At 63.2% G+C, this 22,285-nt stretch overlaps 2 protein-coding genes across 3 annotated transcripts; one reads left to right on the top strand and one right to left on the bottom strand.

Annotated features, from left to right (window-relative positions):
• Positions 1-55: 55 nt before the first annotated feature.
• ZBTB3 (zinc finger and BTB domain containing 3) lies at positions 56-3,323 on the bottom strand. The gene is made up of 2 exons (XM_058861572.1): positions 2,930-3,323; positions 56-1,424 (listed from the first exon to the last, which is right to left on the bottom strand). Exons 1-2 carry the CDS (start codon positions 3,004-3,006, stop codon positions 338-340), a joined length of 1,164 nt encoding a protein of 387 aa, XP_058717555.1. The 5' UTR covers positions 3,007-3,323; the 3' UTR covers positions 56-337.
• Positions 3,324-3,460: 137 nt separating this feature from the next.
• Positions 3,461-21,951, top strand: GANAB (glucosidase II alpha subunit). 2 transcript variants are annotated; one of them, XM_058861541.1, is made up of 25 exons: positions 3,461-3,529; positions 4,397-4,486; positions 4,581-4,689; positions 6,213-6,340; positions 7,162-7,341; positions 7,760-7,813; positions 8,239-8,323; positions 8,432-8,516; positions 8,634-8,730; positions 10,936-11,116; positions 11,694-11,847; positions 12,663-12,898; positions 13,890-14,016; positions 14,313-14,392; positions 14,855-14,998; positions 15,779-15,875; positions 15,980-16,081; positions 17,521-17,764; positions 18,203-18,267; positions 18,394-18,470; positions 18,562-18,636; positions 19,117-19,230; positions 19,840-19,952; positions 20,684-20,784; positions 21,323-21,951. In XM_058861541.1, the coding sequence occupies exons 1-25, from the start codon at positions 3,510-3,512 to the stop codon at positions 21,430-21,432; spliced, it is 2,868 nt and encodes a 955-aa protein (XP_058717524.1). In that variant the 5' UTR covers positions 3,461-3,509; the 3' UTR covers positions 21,433-21,951. The 2 variants fall into 2 exon arrangements, with proteins under 2 accessions (XP_058717524.1, XP_058717525.1); XM_058861542.1 differs by lacking the exon at positions 7,760-7,813.
• The last annotated feature ends 334 nt before the right edge of the window (positions 21,952-22,285 follow it).

Here is a 22,285-nt window from a genome sequence, read left to right as displayed (position 1 = left end):
GCGCGGTCACCCCCCGGGGCGGGGCCCGGCCACAGCGGGTGTCGCGATCCCGGGGGTCCCGGTAGCCCAGGGCCATGCAGGTGCCGCGGTCCGGCCAGGGCAGGTGTTGCAGTCCCGGTGGCTCGGGGCCGTGCAGGTGTCACGGTTCCGGTAGCCCAGGGGCAGGTGTCGCAGTCCCGGTAGCCCAGGGCAGGTGTCACGGTTCCGGTAGCCCAGGGCCGTGCAGGTGTCGCCGTCCCGGTCAGGTCGGGTGTCCCCATCCCGCCGGCCGCTCCAAGCCCCGCCGTTGCCGCCCGCTCCGCTCGGTCCCTCCCCGCGCCCCGGGCGGGTGCGGCGGTCAGGGCGGGTTGTCGCCGTCGCGGGCGGGGTCGCGGGGGCCGCGGGCGGGCCCGCCGTGGCTGTGGGCCTTGCGGACGTGCCGGTACAGGTCCCCGGACTGCGTGTAGGAGCGCAGGCAGTGGCGGCACTCGTAGGGCCGCTCCCGGGTGTGCACGGTGGCGTGGCGCCGGAGCGTGTACGAGCACGAGAACGTCTTCCCGCACGTGGGACACGTCGGGGCCTCCTCGGCGAACAGCCCGAACCCCCCGCGGGGCTCCAGCGGCGCCAGGAACAGCGGCTCCCGCAGCCCCCCCAGCGCCGGGGCCAGCGCCGCCCCCTCCCCAAACGCCGCCGCTCGGGCCGGGGGAGGCGGCGGCGGCGGCGGCGGCGGGGGAGGGGGCGCGGGGGGGCGGCGGGCGCCGTCGGGCTCCTCGTCCGAGATGACGATGGCCTCGGTCTTGATGGCACCGGCCGGGGCGGGGGGCGCGGCCCAGGGAACCGGCGGAGGGGCGGCTCCGGGGCCCGGCGCGGCCTCGCTGGAGCTGCTGGGGCTGGGCGGGGGTCGCTCGCCCCCAACCCCGGGCTGGGTGGTGTCAGCCGCGTCCACCAGCGGCGGCTCCGGCGGTGCGGCCGCCTCGGCCGGCGGGGGCTGCGGGGGTTGCGGCGGGGGCTGCGGCGGGGGCGGGCTGGGGGCGTCCTCCTCGCGTTTGGTGCTGTCGGCCTCGGCCGGGCCCCGCGCCTGCAGCTTCTTCTTGCACAGCTTGACCACGTCGTTCATGTGCAGGTAACTGGCGGCGGCCAGCACGTCCTCCAGCGGGGCCGCCAGCGCCAGCCGCCCCTCGTACATGAACTCCAGCAGCAGCGCGAAGGCCGGGGCCGTGACGATGTCGCTGTTGAGGGCCACCACGGCCCCCCGAGCCCCTCCTGCGCCGCCCGGCTCGGCGTAGCACAGGTGGAAGAAGGAGCTGCAGGCGGCCAGCACGGCCCGGTGCGCCGGGAACGGAGCGGTGCCCACCAGCACCGTGCAGTCGCACAGGATCCCCCGGGAGCGCTGCTCCCGCAGCCCCCGCAGCAGCTGCCGGCTGTGCTCGGGGAACTCCATCGGGCTGAGGAAAGAGGGGAAAAATCAGGGGAAAATGAGGGGGAAAATGGGCAATCAGTGCTCGGGGAACTCCATCGGGCTGAGGAAAGAGGGGAAAATGGGGAAAAATCAGGGGAAAATGGGGAGAAATGAGCTGTCAGTGCTCGGGGAACTCCATCGGGCTGAGGAAAGAGGGAAAAATGGGGAAAATGGGGAGAAATGAGCTGTCAGTGCTCGGGGAACTCCATCGGGCTGAGGAAAGAGGGAAAAATGGGGAAAATGAGGGGGAAAATGAGGGGGAAAATGGGCAATCAGTGCTCGGGGAACTCCACCGGGCTGAGGAAAGAGGGGAAAATCAGGGGAAAGTGAGGGGGAAAATGGGGAAAAATGGGTTGTCAGTGCTCAGGGAATTCCATTGGGCTGCGGAAAGAGGGGAAAACGGGCAATCAGTGCTTTGGGAATTCCATCGGGCTGAGGAAAGAGGGGAAAAATGGGGAAAATGAGGGGGAAATGGGCAGTCAGTGCTTTGGGAATTCCATCGGACTGCAAGAAAGAGGAGGAAAAAACGGGAAAATGAGGGGGAAAATGGGCACAGTGGTCAGGGAGCTCCATCGGGCTGCGGGAAAGGAGGAGGGAAAATGGGGGTAAAACCAGGGAGAAATGGAAAATCAGTGCTCAGGGAATTTCATTGGGATGCGAGGAAAAAGGGGAAAAAAACAGGGAAAAATCAGGGAGAAAAGGGCAGTCGGTGCTCAGGGAATTCCATCGGGCTGTGGGGAAAGAGGGGAAAAATGGAGGGAAAAAAATAGGGAGAAATGGGAAATCAGTGCTCGGGGAACTCCTTGGGGCTGGAGGGGGAAAAATGGGGAGAAATAGAGGAAAATGGGGGGTTAGTGCTCAGGGAACTTCAGCGGGCTGTGGGGAAATGGGGAAAATTGGGGAAGAAACAGAGAAAATGGGGAATCTGCTCCGGGAATTCCATCGGGATGGGGAGAAATCGGGAAAAATGGGGATTAGAGCGGGGTCAGGGCTCTGGGAGCTCCATGGGGATGGGAAAATGGGGGGAAAAATGGGAAAATGTGGGATCAGCGCTCAGGGAACTTCTGTGGGGCTGGGAGTGATGGAAGTGGGGAGGGGAAAGGGAGGATCAGCGGTTTGGGATCCCGGGGGGTGACAAAAGGGGCTGGGGGTGAGGAAAAGGGGGATCGGTGACCCCGGAATTCCTGGGGGGGATGGAGGGGAGCCTTGGGGAGGAGCTGCTGCAGTTGGGGGGTCCCAGTGCGGCCCAGTCGATCCCAGTAGAGCTCGGTCAGAACCGCTGGGGCCCCCCCTCAGTCAGTGCCGGTCTGGCCCTGTGTCACCCATCGGGACCCACTCAATCCCAACGGGGCCCACCCCAGTCAGTCCTGCTGAGCCCCAGTGAGCCCCAGTCTCTCCCAGCGTGGCCCCACGAGTCCCGCTTGGCCCCGGTCCAGGCCAGTTTGGCCCAGTTTGTCCCAGTTCCCCCCCAGCGCCCCCGGCCCCGCTCACCACAAAGCCGCGGCCTGCCGACGCCCCGCCCCCAAGCGCTGATTGGCGGGCTGGCGAGCCGGTCGCTCCGCTCTCATTGGTTAACTAACCCGTCACTCAATGTCACCCTGCCGAGCAGCGTCAGAGACGATTGCTGATTGGCTGAGATTGCCGCCACTCACGAATGCGCGCTGCTGATTGGCTCTTCGGGAAAGGGCGGGCCGCGGTCGCCAGGGCGGTGGTTGCCATGAGCACAAAGGCGGGGCGTTGCTAGGGAAGCCCTCGGGGGCGGGGCACCGGGCGGAAGCAGCGTTCTGATTGGCGTACTGGTGTGTCACTCAGCGTTCCCGCCCTTTCATTGGGTTTTCCTTCCGCCTCTTGCCCGAGCCGCGCTCTGATTGGGTTGCGCTGCCATCGCTCAAGTCTCACAGGCGAATCACAGCACGAAGAGGGCGGGGCCTCCGTCTCCCCGGCAACCAGGTAAGGCGGGAACTCCGCGGGAGGCGTGTCCGGGGCGGGGCGGGGGGCGGGGCTCACCTCAGCCAATGGGAAGCGTCGGCGTCGGGCCGGGGGCGGGGTCAAGGGTCAGGCCGGATCCAAGATGGCGGCGGCGCCGGGGCGGTGAGCGCGCGCCAGGGGCCTGACCCCCCCCCCCTCACCCCCTGTGGGACCCCCCGGGGCCACACCCGACCCCCCCCATGGGACCCCCGCCCCAAAAACCCCCCGGGACCCTCCCCGGGACCCCCCGGCCGGGCCTTGGGCGCCGGGGACCCCCCCCGAGGCCTCGGGCCTGGGCTGCGGCCCAGCCCCCCTCACACCCCCGACCCCTCCCCAACCCCTGTGGGACCCCCCCCCTCTCCCAAAGCCCCCCGGGACCCCCCGAATCTGCTCCGTGACCTCCCCCCCGTGCCCCCCGTGCTGCCAAAGCTGGGCTTGGGGGGTCCCTGTGCCCCCACCGCGGGTTTGGGGGGGTCCCTGCCCCGGCTCTGACCCCCCCCAGTGCCCCCCCATGTCCTCCCCGCTGCTTTTTGGGGTCCGCGCCCCCCTGATGGGATTTGGGGGCTCTCGAACCCCCCCGTGCCCAGCTCAGTGGGGTTTGGGGTGTCCAGGTGCCCCCCAGGTGGGTTTGGGGGGTTCTCCGTGTGTTTTTGGGGTCTCGGAGCCCCCTCCTGTCCCCCAGGTGGGTTTGGGTGGTTCTTGGGTGTTTTTGGGGTCACTGATCCCCCCCCCGTGCCCCCCAGGTGGGTTTGGGGGGGGTCTCAGGTGTTTTTGGGGTCACTGATCCCGCCCTGCGCCCCCCAGGTGGGTTTGGGGGGGGGTCTCGGGGTGTTTTTGGGGTCACTGATCCCCCCCCGTGTCCCCCAGGTGGGTTTGGGGGGGGGTCTCCGGGTGTTTTTGGGGTCTCTGAGCCCCCCGTGCCCCCCAGGTGGGTTTGGGGGGGTCTCCGGGTGTTTTTGGGGTCACTGATCCCCCCCCCGTGCCCCCCAGGTGGCCGCTGTGGGTGACCCTGTGCCTTGGGGCCGCGCTGGCCGTCGACCGCAGCAATTTCAAGACGTGTGAGCAGAGCGGCTTCTGCAGGTGTGGGGAGCGGGGGGCGCGGCTGGGGAGGGGGCGGCGCGGCCCGGGGGGGTCACTCAGGGCCCGTGGCCCCCCCTGTCCCCCTCCCCTGCAGGCGGCAGCGGCGGATCCAGCCCGGGAATTCCCCGTACCGGGCACTGCTGGAGTCGCTGGAGCTCGGCCCCGATGTGGCCAAGATCCAGCTGGTCAACGAGGTCACCCAGGTGAGGGTCACAGGGTCACAGTGTCCAGCTGGTCACTCAGGAGGGGTCACAGGGTCACAGTGTCCAGCTGGTCACTCTGGTGAGGGTCACAGGGTCCACCCTGGAGGGGTCACAGGGTCACTGTGTCCACCCAGGTGAGGGTCACAGGGTCACTGTGTCCAGCTGGTCACTCTGGTCAGGGTTACAGGGTCACTGTGTCCAGCTGGTCACTCTGGTGAGGGTCACAGGGTCACTGTGTCCAGCTGGTCACCCTGGAGGGGTCACAGGGTCACTGTGTCCAGCTGGTCACTCTGGTGAGGGTCACAGGGTCACTGTGTCCACCCTGGAGGGGTCACTGGGTCACTGTGTCCACCCTGGAGAGGTCACAGGGTCACAGGTCACTGTGTCCAGCTGGTCACTCTGGTGAGGGTCACAGGGTCACTGTGTCCAGCTGGTCACTCTGGTCAGGGTCACAGGGTCACTGTGTCCAGCTGGTCACCCTGTAGGGGTTACAGGTCATTGTGTCCAGCTGGTCACTGAGGTCACCCAGGTCACAGAGGGGTCACTGTGTCCCTGACCCCGTGTCCCAGATGTCCAGGTGCCACCTGGCCGCTGTCCCTACTTGGCCAAGGTTTGGTGACATTTGGCCGTGTCCCACCTGTCCCAGGTGTGTGTGACCCCAGGGCTGACCCCTGCTCCTGTGTCCCCAACCTCTGCAGGTGGGGTGACCCCCAGGTGACCCCATGTCCCTCCCTTCACCCCAGATGAGGCCCCCAGGTGGCTCTGTCCAGGTGTGGGTGACCCTGGGCTGTCCAGGTGGCTCTGTCCAGGTGTGGGTGACCCTGGGCTGTCCAGGTGTGGGTGACCCTGGGGCTGTCCAGGTGGCTCTGTCCAGGTGTGGGTGACCCTGGGGCTGTCCAGGTGACTCTGTCCAGGTGTGGGTGACCCTGGGGCTGTCCAGGTGTGGGTGACCCTGGGGCTGTCCAGGTGGCTCTGTCCAGGTGTGGGTGACCCTGGGGCTGTCCAGGTGACCGTGTCCAGGTGTCCCAGGTGTCTGGGGTGACGCTGTCCGTGTGTCCCCATGCCCAGCTGGCCTTGTCCCTGTCCCCCCTGTGTGGGTGCCACCACTGCTGGAGGTGTGGGGGCTCCCAGGTGACCCTGTCTGTGTGTCCCCATCCCCCAGGTGACCCTGTCCCCCTGTCCCCATGTCCCCGGTGACGCTGTCACCATGTCCCCATGCCCCAGGTGACGCTGTCCCCATGTCCCCGGTGACGCTGTCCCCCTGTCCCCATGCCCCAGGTGACCCTGTCCCCATGTCCCCATGGCCCAGGTGACCCTGTCCCCACATCCCCATGCCCCAGGTGACGCTGTCCCCATGTTCCCATGCCCCAGGTGACCCTGTCCCCATGTTCCCATGCCCCAGGTGACCCTGTCCCCCTGTACCCATGCCCCAGGTGACACTGTCCCCATGTCCCCATGTCCCCATGCCCCAGGTGACCCTGTCCCCATGTCCCCATGCCCCAGGTGACGCTGTCCCCCCGCAGGTGCCGCTGCTGCTGGAGGTGTGGGGTCTCACCGGGAACGTGACGCGTCTGCGCATCCAGGAGCTCGCCCCGCTCCGGCCCCGCTTCCAGGTGCCCGACGTGCTGCTGGGAGAGCCACCTGCCGAGAGGTGAGGGGACATTGGGGACATTGGGGGTCACAGCCACCTGCCGAGAGGTGAGGGGACATTGGGGACACTGGGGGGTCACAGCCACCTGCCGAGAGGTGAGGGGACACTGGGGACATTGGGGGTCACAGCCACCTGCCGAGAGGTGAGGGGACACTGGGGACACTGGGGACACTGGGGACATTGGGGGTCACAGCCACCTGCCGAGAGGTGAGGGGACATTGGGGACACTGGGGGGTCACAGCCACCTGCCGAGAGGTGAGGGGACACTGGGGACATTGGGGGTCACAGCCACCTGCCGAGAGGTGAGGGGACACTGGGGACACTGGGGACACTGGGGGGTCACAGCCACCTGCCGAGAGCTGAGGGGACACTGGGGACACTGGGGACATTGGGGACACTGGGGACACTGGGGGGTCACAGCCACCTGCCGAGAGGTGAGGGGACACTGGGGACAGGTGTCACAGCCACCGCTGAGAGGGGACAGGGGACACAGAGGTGTCACCAGGGGACACAGAGGTGTCACAGCCACCCCCAAGAGAGGACAGGGGACACAGAGGTGTCACCAGGGGACACAGAGGTGTCACAGCCACCCCCAAGAGAGGACAGGGGACACAGGGGTGTCACAGCCACCGCTGAGAGGGGACTGGGGACACAGAGGTGTCACCAGGGCACACAGGGGTGTCACAGCCACCCCCAAGAGGGGACAGGGGACACAGGGGTGTCACAGCCACCCCCTTTAGCTGCTGTCCCCCAGCGCAGGTGGGGTGGGGGTCCCGGCGCTCTGGGGCGCTCCCACCCCCCCCAAACTCGGCTGTCCCCAGGCTGGAGGTGACAGCCCGTGACGAGGCCACCCTGGAGCTGTCCCTGGGCCCCGGGGGACACCGGCTGCTGGTGACAGAGCGCCCGTTCCGCCTGGACCTGCTGCGGGGCCGGGAGCTGCTCTGCAGCGTCAACGCCCGCGGCCTCCTCGTCTTCGAGCACCAGCGACGCCGCCGGGACTCGTGAGTGACCCAAAAACCCCCCCCAAAAAACCCCCAAAAAACCACCCAAAAAACACCTAAAAAAATCTCCAAATAAAACCCCCCAAAAAACCCCAAAAAACTCAAAAAACTCCCCCAAAAAACCCAAAAAAATGCCCCAAAAACTCACAAAAAAACCCTCAAAAAACCCCAAAAAACTCACAGAAAAAAACCCTAAAAAACTCACAAAAAAACCCCAAAAACTCCAAATAAAACCCAAAAAAACCCCAAATTTGCCCCCCAGACCTTTGGTTGCAGCAGGGGGGGTGGGGGGTGTCCCCCCCAAGCACAGAGGGGGGGTCGGGGGTCGCCCCCCCCCCCAATCCGAGGGGGGGTCCCCGCGGGCCGGGGGGGCGGCGCTGACTCTCTGTGTTTCTGTTTTGGTGCCCCCCACCCCCAGTCTGGCGGATAAAGTTAGTTCTGTGTGGGATAAGATCAAGAGCCTTTTCCGTAGGTAAATCCATGGAATCGCTGCCGTCTCTGCGCCCCCCACCCACCCCGGACCCCCCCTCAAAAAGGGATCCCCACCCCCCTTCCCCTCCTTGTCACGGTGGGAGGGAGCAGGAGCAGCCGGGGGGGCTTCAAATCCCCCCAAAATCGGGGAGCAGGAGCGGCTTGGAGGGGTCCCCCTGGCCCCCAAAATTGGGGAGGGGGCCAGAGCAGCTGGGGGGGGTCTGTGCCCCCCCAAATTGAAGGGTCAGGTGCAGCCAGGGGGGGTCTGTGCACCCCAAAAAGGGGGAGATCCCCCCCCCCAGAGTGGGCAGGAGCAGCTGGGGGGGGTCCAGATCCCCCCGAAATTGGGGCTCCTGGGGGTGCCCCCTGTCCCTGTCGCCCCCCCGCCCCCCCTTTGGGGCACCCCAGGACCCCAAATTCCCACAGGGACCCCCCCAAGGACCCCCCGGGCGAGGAGGGGGCGGCGCAGGAGAGCCCCGAGGACGGCGCTGGCAGCACCCAGAGCGAGAAGGTGACAGGGACAGGGGGGGGACACTGGGCTGGGACACCCCAAATACAGCCCCCCCCCCTATTTTGGGGAGGGGTCTCCCCCATTCCTGACAGGATTTCCCCCCTCCAGCCCGTGGAGCCCCCGGCAGAGCCCGAGGAGGAGCCAGGGGCGTGGGAGGAGACGTTCAAGACGCACACGGACAGCAAACCCTACGGTGGGGACACCTGGGGACAGCTGGGGACACCTGGGGACAGCTGGGGACACCTGGGGACAGCTGGGGACGTGGCGGGGGACACGGGGGGACCCCTGTGACCCCCCCATTTCCCCACAGGACCCACCTCAGTGGGGTTGGATTTCTCCCTGCCCGGATTCGAGCACGTCTACGGCATCCCCGAGCACGCCGACAACCTGCGGCTGCGCCCCACCGAGTGAGCGGGGACAGCAGGGGGACATTGGGGACATTGTGGGGACATTGGGGACATTGTGGGGACATCGGGGACATTGTGGGAACATTTGGGATACCAGGGACATTGTGGGGACATCTGGGGTATTGGGGACATTGTGGGGACACCGGGGACATTGTGGGGACATTGGGGACATTATGGGGACATTGGGGGGACATTGGGGACATTGGGGACATTATGGGGACATTGGGGGGACATTGGGGACACCCGGGGACGTTGTGGGACACTGGGGATACCAGGAACATTGGGGACATTTTGGGGACATTGTGGGGACATTGGGGACATGGGGACATTGGGGGGACACTGGGGACACCCGGGGACATTATGGGGACATTGGGGATACCAGGAACATTGTGGACATTGTGGGGACACTGGGGACATTGTGAGGACGTTGTGGGGACACTGGGGACATTGTGGGGACATTGTGAGACATTGGGGACATTCTGGGGACATTGGGGACACTGGGATGTGAGGTTACAGGAGGGAGATGGGGGGTGACAGTGGCACTGAGGGGGCGGTGTCACCGTGGGAGGACGGTGACGCTGGGGGGTGACAGTGACAGTGACAGCAGCGGGGTGGCAGCAGCAGCAGCAATGCTGCGTGGGGGTGACAGTGACTGCGAGGGATGACAGTGACACCCTGAGCCCGTGGGGGTGTCCCTGATGTCCCCAGGGGGTGACAGTGACACCCTGAGCCCGTGGGGGTGTCCCTGATGTCCCCAGGGGGTGACAGTGACACCCTGAGCTTGTGGGGGTGTCCCTGATGTCCCCAGGGGGTGACAGTGACACCCTGAGCCCGTGGGGGTGTCCCTGATGTCCCCAGGGGGTGACAGTGACACCCTGAGCCTGTGGGGGTGTCCTGATGTCCCCAGTGACCCCCTGAGCCCGTTTGGGGTGTCCCTGAGCCCATGGGGGTGTCCCTGTGTCCCCAAGGAGGGTGACAGTGACCCCCTGAGCCTGTGGAGGTGTCCCTGATGTCCCCAGTGACCCCCTGAGCCGTCCCCATGTCCCTGAGCCATGTCCCCGTGTCCCCAGGGTGGGTGACAGTGACACCCTGAGCTCATGGGGGTGTCCCTGAGCCATCCCCATGTCCCTGAGCTGTCCCCGTGTCCCCAAGGGGGTGACAGTGACACCCTGAGCCCATGGGGGTGTCTCTGAGCCCGTCCCCGTGTCCCTGAGCTGTCCCCGTGTCCCCAGGGGGGGTGACAGTGACCCCCTGAACTGTCCCCGTGTCCCCAGGGGGGGTGACAGTGACCCCCTGAGCTGTCCCCGTGTCCCCAGGGGGGGTGACAGTGACCCCCTGAGCTGTCCCCGTGTCCCCAGGGGGGGTGACAGTGACCCCCTGAGCTGTCCCCATGTCCCTGAGCTGTGTCCCCGTGTCCCCAGGGGGGGTGACAGTGACACCCTGAGCCTGTGGGGGTGTCCCTGAGCCGTGTCCCCGTGTCCCCGGGGGGGTGACAGTGACACCCTGAGCCCATGGGGGTGTCCCTGAGCTGTCCCCGTGTCCCTGAGCTGTCCCCATGTCCCTGAGCTGTCCCCGTGTCCCCAGGGGGGGTGACAGTGACCCCCTGAGCCTGTCCCCGTGTCCCTGAGCTGTCCCCGTGTCCCCAGGGGGGGTGACAGTGACACCCTGAGCTGTCCCCATGTCCCTGAGCTGTCCCCGTGTCCCCAGGGGGGGTGACAGTGACACCCTGAGCCCATGGGGGTGTCCCTGAGCTGTCCCCGTGTCCCCAGGGGGGGTGACAGTGACCCCCTGAGCTGTCCCCGTGTCCCCAGGGGGGTGACAGTGACACCCTGAGCCTGTCCCCGTGTCCCTGAGCTGTCCCCGTGTCCCCAGGGGGGGTGACAGTGACCCCCTGAGCTCATGGGGGTGTCCCTGAGCCGTGTCCCCGTGTCCCCAGGGGGGGTGACAGTGACCCCCTGAGCTGTCCCTGTGTCCCCAGGGGGGGTGACAGTGACCCCCTGAGCCCGTGGGGCTGTCCCTGAGCTGTCCCCGTGTCTCCAGGGGGGGTGACAGTGACCCCCTGAGCTGTCCCCGTGTCTCCAGGGGGGGTGACAGTGACACCCTGAGCCATCCCCATGTCCCTGAGCTGTCCCCGTGTCCCCAGGGTGGGTGACAGTGACACCCTGAGCTCATGGGGGTGTCCCTGAGCTGTCCCCGTGTCCCCAGGGGGGGTGACCCGTACCGCCTGTACAACCTGGACGTGTTCCAGTACGAGCTGTTCACGCCCATGGCTCTGTACGGCTCCGTGCCGCTGCTGCTCGCCCACCGGCCCCGCCTCAGCCTCGGCCTCTTCTGGCTCAACGCTGCCGAGACCTGGGTGGACATTGGCTCCAACACGGCTGGAAAGGTCCTGGAAGGGGGATTGGGGGGGTTCTGGGGGGGTCCTGGGTGGACATTGGCTCCAACACGGCCGGAAAGGTCCTGGAAGGGGGATTGGGGGGGTTCTGGGGGGGTCCTGGGTGGACATCAGCTCCAACACGGCTGGAAAGGTCCTGGAAGGGGATTTGGGGGTGTTCTGGGGGGGTTTGAGGGGGTCCCGGGTGGACATCGGCTCCAACATGGCTGGAAAGGTCCTGGAAGGGGATTTGGGGGTGTTCTGGGGGGGTTTGAGGGGGTCCCGGGTGGACATTGGCTCCAATACCGCCAGAAAGGTCCTGGAAGGGGGATTGGGGGGGAGGTTTGGGGGGGTTTGGGGGGCTCCTGGGTGGACATTGACTCCAACATGGCAGGAAAGGTCCTGGAAGGGGGATTGGGGGGGAGGTTTGGGGGGTCCTGGGTGGGTTTGGGGGATCCTGTGTGGCCATCCCTGGGAAGATCCAAGAGTAGAGAATCTTTGGGCTGGTTTTGGGTGAGCTTTGTGAGGCTGCCCAGTTACTCCAGCGGGAATTTAACATCCCTGACCCCCCCCTCTCCCACCCCCCCAGACCCTTTTTGGGAAGCTCCTGGATTACATGCAGGGAGGGGGCGAGACCCCCCAGACCGAGGTGCGCTGGATGTCCGAGAGCGGCGTCATCGACGTCTTCCTGCTGCTGGGGCCGGGCCCCGCCGACGTCACGGCGCAGTACGGGAGGCTGACCGGTACGGGACGCTGGCTGGGAACACCGGGAATCCTTCAGCCCCTCCTGGATTGCCCCTTTCCTGCTTTTAGAGAGATTTTTGGGATTATTTCTCAGCTTTGCTCCAGCCCCTTTCCTCTTTTTAGGGTTATTTTTAGAGATTTTTTCACCTCGTTCTCGCTTTCAGGGATGTTTTTAAGGGATTTTCACCCCATTTTCACCCTTAGATTTATTTCCAAGGGATTTGCACCCTGTTCCTGGTTTTAGGATTATTTCCAGGCGATTTCCGCTCTATTTCCGCTTTCAGGGATAGTTTCAAGGGATTTTCACTTCATTTTTACTTTTAGGGTTATTTCCAAAGGATTTACACCCTGCTTTTAGGGATGTTTTCATGGGATTTCCACCCCATTTTAAATTTAGGATTATTTTCAGGAGTTTTGCACTCCATTTTAACTTTTAGGGATATTTCCAGGGAATTTCCACTCCATTTTAACTTCCAGAGTTATTTTCAGGAGATTTCCACCCCATTCCCGTTTTCAGGGCTATTCCATGGGATTTCCACCCCATTCCCACTTCCAGGGCTATTTCCCCAGGGGATTTCCACCCTATTCCCATTTTCAGGGCTATTCCATGGGATTTCCACCCCATTCCCACTTTCAGGGATATTTCCCAGGGATTTTCACCCCATTCCCACTTTCAGGGCTATTCCATGGGGGATTTCCACCCCATTCCCACTTTCAGGGCTCTCCCATGGGATTCCTGCCATCCCCCCCACCCCACACCCGTTTTTAGGGCCGTTTTTGGGGGGTCTCACGGCGTTTTTGCCCCCCTGCCCAGGCACGCAGGCGCTGCCGCCCCTCTTCTCCCTGGGCTACCACCAGAGCCGCTGGAATTACCAGGACGAGGCGGACGTGGAGGCGGTGGAGAGGGGATTCGAGGAGCACGAGCTGCCCCTGGACGTGCTGTGGCTGGACATCGAGCACGCCGACGGCAAGCGCTACTTCACCTGGGACCCCGCCAAATTCCCCAACCCCCGCGGGATGCTGGAGCACCTGGCGGCACGGAAACGCAGGGTGGGGATGGGAATGGGGCAGGAATGGGTTTGGGGTGGAATTCCCAGAGCTGGAGAGCCCAGAAATGCAGGGTGGAGATGGGAATGGGTTTGGGATGGGTTTGGGGTGGGATCCTGCAGAATTCCTGGAGCTCCTGGAGCACCTGGCGGCACGGAAACGCAGGGTGGGGATGGGAATGGGGCAGGAATGGGTTTGGGGTGGGTTTGGGGTGGGATCCTGCAGAATTCCCAGAGCTCCTGGAGCTCTTGGAGAGCCCAGAAACGCAGGGTGGGGACGGGAATGGGTTTGGGGTGGGATCCTGCAGAATTCCTGGAGCTCCTGGAGAGCCCAGAAATGCAGGGTGGGGATGGGAATGGGGCAGGAATGGGATCCTGCAGAATTCCTGGAGCTCCTGGAACACCTGGCGGCATGGAAATGCAGGGTGGGGATGGGAATGGGGCGAGAACGGGTTTGGGATGGGATCCTGCAGAATTCCTGGAGAGCCCAGAAACACAGGGTAGGGATGGGAATGGGGCAGGAATGGGTTTGGGGTGGGTTTGGGGTGGGATCCTGCAGAATTCCCAGAGCTCCTGGAGCTCTTGGAGAGCCCAGAAACGCAGGGTGGGGACGGGAATGGGTTTGGGGTGGGATCCTGCAGAATTCCTGGAGCTCCTGGAGAGCCCAGAGATGCAGGGTGGGGATGGGAATGGGGTGGGAATGGGTTTGGGGTGGGTTTGGGTTGGGATCCTGCAGAATTCCCGAAGCTGGAGAGCCCAGAGATGCAGGGTGGGATTTGGGATGGGACTGGGAGTGGAATTGGGGTTTGGGGTCAGTTGGGAATGGGATTGGGAACAGGAACGGGGCTGGGGTGGGGAATGGGGGTTTGGGGGATAGAAAATGGACAATGGGGTTGGAATCAGACATTGGGATTGGGATTGGGATCTGGAATGGGAACTGGGGAGTTTGGGAAGGTTCCCTGGGTCGCTGACCCCCCCTGGACACGGCCCCACAGATGGTCAGCATCGTGGACCCCCACATCAAGGTGGACGGGGGGTACCGCGTGTACTCGGAGCTGCGGGCGCGCGGCCTCTACGTCAAAACCAAGGATGGCAACGACTACGAGGGCTGGTGCTGGCCCGGTCAGTGGGGCTGGGGGGCTTTGGGGGTCCTGAAGGGGATTTGGGGGGGTTTTTTTTGGGGATTTGGGGTTTTTTTTGGGATTTTTTTGGTTTTTTTTGGGGGGGCGGTGGGTGCTCGTGGAGCTCCACATCAAGACCAAGGGTGGTAACAGCTACAAAGGCTGGTGTTGGTTCAGTCAGTGGGGTCTGGGGGGGTTTTGGGGTGGTTTTTGGGGGGTTTTAGGGGGTTTTGGGTGGTTTTTGGGGTGGTTTTGGGGTCTCCAAGGGGGTCACAAGCTCCTCCCGGTCCCCCCCAGGCTCCTCGGCGTACCCCGACTTCACAAACCCCGAGATGCGCGAGTGGTGGGCCAACATGTTTGCCTTCGACCAGTACGAGGTGGGGACCCCCCAAAATCCTGGTCAGACCCCCCCAAATCTCTGTCAGACCCCCCCAGAGCCCCGGGATCCCCTTCAAAGCATTCTCAGACCCCCCCGGAACCCTGGGACCCCCCCCAAATTCCCCTCCCCACCCTTTTTCCCCCCTCACTCTCCTCCCCTTGCGGCTTTTCCTCCTCCCCTTGGAGACCCCCCCCATCTTTTTGGGGGGGTCTTTGGGGACCCCTCCGGAGGTTTTAGGACCCCTCCCATATTTTTGGGGTTTCCCCACTGATTTTTGGGGCCCTCCTGAGCCTCAAGCCCCTCCCTGGAGTTTTAGGGGACCCCCACAAATTTTTGCCTTTTTGGAGACCCCGCCTTGGCTTTGGGTGACACCGTCCCCTGAATTTGGGGATCCCTTGGTGGGGGGTGGGGGATGTGGGGTTCAGGACCACCCCCCTCAATATTTTTGGGGTCCCCCCAGGGCTCCACGGAGGCGCTGTTCACGTGGAACGACATGAACGAGCCGTCGGTGTTCAGCGGCCCCGAGGTGACGATGCACAAGGACGCGCGGCACTTCGGGGGCTGGGAGCACCGCGAGCTGCACAACCTCTACGGGCTCTACGTGGTGAGACCCCTCCCCAAAATCTGCCAAAATCCCCCCCTCAGGGACACCCCCGAAATCCCCACAGGGACCCCAAAAAATCCTGACCTCCCAGAGACCCTCAAACCCCTTTAGGACCCTCCCAAACCCCTTCTGGACCCCTCCAATTCCCCATTCATTTCCCCCCAAATCCCTTCAAGGCCCCCCAAACCCCTCTAGGATCCCCCAAACCCCTTTAGGATCCCCCAAACCCTTTTAGGATCCTCCAAACCCTGTTAGGACCACCCCAAACCCCTTTAGGATCCTCCAAACCCTTTTAGGATCCCCCAAACCCTTTTAGGACCCCCCCAAACCCCTTTTAGGACTCCCCAAACCATTTAATTTCCCTCCAATTCCCCATTCATTTCCCCCCAAATCCCTTCAAGACCCCTCAAACCCTTTTAGGATCCCCCAAACCCCTTTAGGATCCCCCAAACCCATTTAGGATCCTCCAAACCCTGTTAGGACCCCCCCAAACCCCTTTAGGATCCCCCAAACCCCTTTAGGATCCCCCAAACCCCTTTAGAATCCCCCAAACCCCTTTTAGGACCCCCCAAATCCCTTTTTGGACTCCCCAAACCATCTCATACCCCCCAAACTCCCCCTTAATTTCCCTCCAAATCCCTTCAAGACCCCCCGAGCCCCTTTAGGACCCCCAAACCATCTCATACCCCCCCAATTCCCCCTTAATTTCCCCCCCGAGCCCTTTGGGGTCAGTTTTGGGGTCGGTTTTGGGGTGGCTGAGCCCGTTTTTCCCGTTGCCAGCAAAAAGCCACGGCCGAGGGGCAGATCCGGCGCTCGGGGGGGCGGCTCCGGCCCTTCGTGCTCGGCCGCGCCTTCTTCGCCGGCTCCCAGCGCTACGGTGAGGATTGGGGTGAAATCCCGGGATTTTGGGCAAATCCTGGAATTCAGGGGAATCCCAGGATGGAGGGGAACCCCCCCCTGAATCCCCCCAAACCCCCCCAGGCGCGGTTTGGACCGGGGACAACACGGCCGAGTGGGATCATCTGCGGATCTCCATCCCCATGTGCCTGAGCTTCGGGCTGGCCGGGCTGGCCTTCTGCGGGGGTGAGCCAAACTGGGAGCACTGGGAGCACTGGGAATACTGGGAGCACTGGGATTGGGGTCAGGGATTGGGTTATGGGATGGCAAATGGGGTCAGGGGTCTCCGTCTATCCCCATGTGCCTGAGCTTCGGGCTGGCCTTCTGCAGGGGTGAGCCAAACTGGGAGCACTGGGAATACTGGGAATACTGGGATTGGGGTCAGGGGTTGGGATGTGGGATAGGGAATGGGATCAGGGACTGGGAATGGGGTCAGGATTAGGATCAGGTTTGGGAATGGGTTTAGGTCCAGGATTTAGGATCAGAGTTGGGACCAGGATCAGGAATGGGATCAAGGTTGGGACCAGGATCAGGACCAGGATTAGGACCAGGATCCAGACTGGGATCAGGATCCAGGCTGGGATCAGGGTCCGGGCTGGGATCAGGGTTGGGACCAGGACCAGGATCCAGGCTGGGATCAGGGTTGGGACCAGGACCAGGATCCAGGCTGGGATCGGGACCAGGACCAGGCTCAGGATCCGGGCTGGGATCAGGATCTGGGCTGAGATCAGGATCTGGGCTGGGATCGGGACCAGGACCAGGCTCAGGATCTGGGCTGGGATCAGGATCCAGGCTGGGATCAGGATCTGGGCTGAGATCAAGATCTGGGCTGGGATCAGGATCAGGACCAGGCTCAGGATTTGGGCTGGGATCAGGCTCCGGGCTGGGATCAGGACCATGACCAGGCTCAGGATCCAGGCTGGGATCAGGATCAGGACCAGGCTCAGGATCCAGGCTGGGATCAGGCTCTGGGCTGGGATCAGGCTCTGGGCTGGGATCAGGGTCAGGACCAGGCTCAGGATCCGGGCTGGGATCAGGACCATGACCAGGCTCAGGATCCGGGCTGGGATCAGGGTCAGGACCAGGCTCAGGATCCAGGCTGGGATCAGGCTCTGGGCTGGGATCAGGGTCAGGACCAGGCTCAGGATCCGGGCTGGGATCAGGCTCCGGGCTGGGATCAGGGTCAGGACCAGGCTCAGGATCTGGGCTGGGATCAGGCTCCGGGCTGGGATCAGGGTCAGGACCAGGCTCAGGATCTGGGCTGGGATCGGGACCAGGACCAGGCTCAGGATCCAGGCTGGGATCAGGATCAGGACCAGGCTCAGGATCCGGGCTGGGATCAGGGTCAGGACCAGGCTCAGGATCCAGGCTGGGATCAGGGTCAGGACCAGGCTCAGGATCCAGGCTGGGATCAGGTTCTGGGCTGGGATCAGGACCATGACCAGGCTCAGGATCTAGGCTGGGATCAGGCTCTGGGCTGGGATCAGGACCATGACCAGGCTCAGGATCCAGGCTGGGATCAGGACCATGACCAGGCTCAGGATCCAGGCTGGGATCAGGACCAGGCTGGGATCAGCACCAGTCCCGGTATCCAGTCTCACTCCCGCCCCCGGTGCCGTGTCCAGCGGACGTGGGCGGCTTTTTCAAGAACCCGGGCCCGGAGCTGCAGGTGCGCTGGTACCAGGCCGGGGCGTTCCAGCCCTTCTTCCGCGCCCACGCTCACCTGGACACGGCGCGGCGCGAGCCGTGGCTGCTGCGCCCCGAGCACCTGGACATGGTCAGAGCCGCCCTGCGGCGCCGCTACGCCCTGATCCCCACCTGGTACACGGCCTTCTACCGCTGCCACCGCCAGGGAGTCCCCGTCATGAGGTGTGCGACCCCAAAAACCCCAAATCCGCCCCAAAAACCCGCCTGGGTGACCCTAAATCCATCCAGGATAACCCCAAATTCCCCAAGCCCAAACCTCTGACCCCAAACCCCCCCTGACCCCAAACCCTGCTGACCCAAATTCCCCAAAATGCCCCAAAACCCCTGATCCCAAACCCTTGAAAATGCCCCCAAAACCCCTGATCCCAAATGCCCCCAAAACCCCTGATCCCAAACCCTTGAAAATGCCCCCAAAACCCCTGATCCCAAACTCCCCAAAATGCCCCCAAAACCCCTGATCCCAAATGCCCCAAAACCCCTGATCCCAAACCCCCAAAATGCCCCCAAAACCCCTGACCCCAAACCCCCAAAATGCCCCCAAAACCCCTGACCCCAAACCCCCAAAATGCCCCCTGACCCCAAACCCCGCTGTCCCCCCAGGCCCCTGTGGATGGAATTCCCGGATGACCCCCACACCTTCGCCATGGATGACCAGTACCTGATCGGTGAGGGGGAGTCCCTGACCCTTTTTAGGGTCCCTGACTCCCTTTTTGGGGTCCCTGACCCCTCTTAGGATCCCTTTTGGGGTCATTTTTGGGGTTTCCCCTGGCTGACTCCTCGCTGCCCCCCAGACCGGGTGCTGCTGGTGCACCCCGTGACGGAGGCAGGCGCCCGCGGGGTCCACGTGTACCTGCCCGGGGAGGGAGAGGTGAGTGAGGGGTTTTGGGGGGCTTTGGGGTCTTTTTTAGGGTTTTTTTTGGGGTGCAGGACGCCCCTGAACCCCAAATTTCCGTCCCCAGGTCTGGTACGATGATGAGACCCATGAGCAGCACCGGGCACCCCAGACCCTCTATGTGCCCGTCACCCTCAGCACCGTGGGTTTTTGGGGGGGCTCAAGGGGTTTGGGGGAGGGTCTGGGACCCCAGAACCCCCAGGAGACCCTAAAACTCCCCCTGGACACCCCAAAATTATCCCTGGACACCCCAAAATCCTCCCCTGATCCCCCTGTTCCTGCATGGGGAAGGTGGTGCCCGTCACCCTCAGCACCGTGGGTACTTTGGGGGGGATTTGGGGGGACTCAAGGGGGTTTGGGGAGGGGGTTGGGACCCCAGAAACCTCCCTGGAGACCCCAAAACTTCCATGGAGACCCAAAAATTCCTCTGGAGACCCCAAAAACCTCCTGGATCCCTGCCCCAGATCCCTGTGTTCCAGTGGGGGAATACTGTGGTAAAAATCACCTCCAAGCACTGGGGGTGACCTGAGGGATTTGGGGTTTTTTTTTGGGGGGTGGGGTTTGGAGGGATTTGGGGTTTTTTTGGGGTTTTTGGGGTGCTGAGCCCCCCTGTGCCCCCCAGATCCCGGTGTTCCAGCGGGGAGGGACGGTGATCCCGCGCCAGGACCGGCCTCGCCGCTCCACCGAGGCCATGAAGGGCGACCCCTTCACCCTCTACGTGGCCCTGAGCCCCCAGGTGAGTGCAGGGACCCCAAAAACCCCCTCAGGTGAGTGTGGGAACCCCAAAAACCCCCTCGAGTGAATGCAGAGACCCCAAAAAGCTCCTCAGGTGAATGTGGGGACCCCAAAAACCCCTCAGGTGAGTGTGGGAACCCCAAAAACCCCCTCAGGTGGGTGCAGGGACCCCAAAAACCCCCTCAGGTGTGTGTGGGAACCCCAAAAACCCCCTCAGGTGTGTGCAGGGACCCCAAAAACCTCTCAGTTGAGTGCGGGAACCCAAGAACCCCCTCGGGTGAGTGTGGGAACCCCAAAAACCCCCTCGAGTGAATGCAGAGACCCCAAAAAGCTCCTCAGGTGAATGTGGGAACCCCAAAAACCCCCTCAGGTGGGTGCAGGGACCCCAAAAACCCCCTCAGGTGAGTGTGGGGACCTCAAAACTCCTCCAGGCACCCCAAACCCCCCCTCCAGAGACCCCAAAACCCCTCTGAGACACCCCCAGACCCCTCATTTGTCCCCCAGGACTCCTCCAAACCCTTCATGAGCCCCCCAAACCCTCCTGGGACCCCCCCAAACCTCCCAAAACCCCCCCTGGGACCCCTAAAAAAACCCCTTTTTTATCCTGCAGGGCACAGCGCAGGGGGAGCTTTACCTGGATGATGGGATCAGCTTCGACTACGCCACCAAAAACGAATTCCTGCACCGGCAGTTCCACTTCGCCAACGGCACCCTCACATCCAGGTACACAAAGTATCCCAAAAACAGCACTAAAATATCCCAGAAACCCAGCCAGAAACAGCCTCTGGACACCCTGACTGCCAGGAGCCCCGAAATACCCTAGAAGTACCTTAAAATATCACAGAATATCCCAAAAACTCACCTCAAAACAGCCCCTGGGCACCCTCACAGCCAGGTACCCAAAAATATCTTAAAAATACCCTAAAATACTCCCCAAAACTGCCCCAAAACACTTCCTGGGAACCCTCACAGCCAGGTACCCAAAACGCCCCAAAACCAAAGGGGAAAAAGGGCGGGAAATGTGAGGGGAGAAAAAGGGCGGGAAACGTGAGGGGAGAAAAAGGGCGGGAAACGTGAGGGGAGAAAAAGGGCGGGAAACGTGAGGGGAGAAAAACGGCGGGAAACATGAGGGGAGAAAAAAGGCGGGAAACGTGAGGGGAGAAAAAGGGCGGGAAACGTGAGGGGAGAAAAAAGGCGGGAAACGTGAGGGGAGAAAAAAGGCGGGAAACGTGAGGGGAAAATCTGGCCCAAAAGTAATCAGAATATTGAAAAATACCTCCCAAAACAACCTCATGGCCAGGTACCCAAAATACCCCAAAAATGCCCTCAAACCCTCCCTTAGGACCAACCCAACCCCCCTGTTTCTCCTGGGCCCTGTCTGTGATGGGGTTGAGGGGTCTAGGGGGAATTTTGGGGGGTTGTGACCCCCCCAGTGACCTCCGTGTCCCCCCCAGCTCCGCTGACCCCCGCGGGTCCATGTCCAGCCCGGCCTGGCTGGAGCGAGTGGTCATCCTGGGGGTGGGGCGGCCAGAGAGCGCCCTGCTGACCGCCCACGGTGAGGGGGCATTTGGGGGGGGGTTTGGGGGGTTTTAGGGTGGATTTTGGGGGGTTTTAGGGTGGATTTTGGGGGGTTTTGGGGTGGATTTTGGGGGTTTCTGTGGGAGGTTTTGGAGGGGTCATCCTGGGGGTGGGGCGGCCAGAGAGCGGCCTGCTGAGGACGGCCTGCTGAGGGGAGAGCCGGGGAGGGATTTTGGGGGATCCTGAGGAGGTTTTGGGGCTCCTGAGGGGTTTTTGGGGTCCCTGAGTGTGGATTTGGGATCTCTGAGGGGGTTTTGTTGTCTCTGAGAGAATTTGGGGTCCCTGAGAGGAATTCAGGGTCCCTGAGGGGAGTTCAGGGTCCCTTAGGGGTGAACTTGTGGTTCCTGAGGAGTATTTTGGGTTCCTGATGGGGTTTCGGGGTCCGTGAGCTGGACTTTTAGGGTTCCTCAGGGGTTTTATGGTTTCCTGAGGGGTTTTTGGGAGTCGCTGAGCTGGAATTTGGGGTCCCTGAGCTGGAATTTGGGGTTCCTGAGTTGGAATTTCGTGTTCCCCAGACGGTTCCCAGACCCCGCTGCAGTTCCAGCACGACCCCGAGCGCTCGGTGCTGACCCTGCGGCGCCCGGGGGTCCCCATCGGGGCCGACTGGAGCATCTCCCTGCGATAATGGACGGGGGGGGCCCCCGGACCCCCTCCCCAAATCCCTCCAAAGCCCTCGGGCCCCCCCAGAGCCCCCCAAAAAATCCCAAATCCCCCCCCCAAAAACCCCCCAGCAACCGCTGCTGTTTGAGGAGCCCAGAATTGAGGGTGGGGGGGGGTAGAATCCCCCAAAATGAGAGGTGAGACCCCCCCAAAATGAGAGGTGAGATTCCCCCAAATTCGGGGTTGGGGTCCCCAAAATGAGGGGTGAGACCCCCTGCAAAATGAGGATTGAGCCCCCCCCTCCATCTTACCCCAAATTTGGGGGGAGTTTGGGGTCTCTGAGCCCCCAGATTTGAGGCTTGGGGGTGGCTTTGCCCCCTCCCTAAATTGGGGAGGTTTCTGGGAGCTCTGACCCCCCTAAATGGGGGCATCCCCCTCCCCAAATTGGAGGGGTTTTGGGGCTCTGACCCCTCTAAATTGGAGTTCCCCTCCCGAATTTGGGTGGGGGTCGTGTCGAGGGGGGGGGGTTGGGGACCAAGGCTCTGCGTGCGCCCCCCCCCCCCCGCGCCCCCTCCCCCCCTTTACCCGCCCCTCCCCCACCCCCGGGGGTTCTGGGGGGGGGGGTGGGGACCCCTCCCCCCCTCTTTGGGGGAGGGGGCAAAGCCGGGTCCCCCCCCCAGCGACCCGGGGGGGTGTTGGGGGGGGGGGGGAGGCGAGGCGCCACGCGGAGTTTTGATAAAACACGAAATAAAACCAAATAAAAAACGGGAATTTTGGGATTCCCAAGCCGGGGGGGGGGGGGGGGAATCTTTCTTGCGACTCCCGGAACTTTCAGCCGCGGGAGCCGCGGGGGGAGGGGGGAACACAGGAACGGCGGA

This window comes from Poecile atricapillus, chromosome 37, assembly GCF_030490865.1.
Source record: "Poecile atricapillus isolate bPoeAtr1 chromosome 37, bPoeAtr1.hap1, whole genome shotgun sequence".
Classification (NCBI taxonomy): domain Eukaryota; kingdom Metazoa; phylum Chordata; class Aves; order Passeriformes; family Paridae; genus Poecile; species Poecile atricapillus.
Note: the sequence above shows the minus strand (reverse complement) of the source record. Positions and strands in the feature narration are given on the sequence as shown.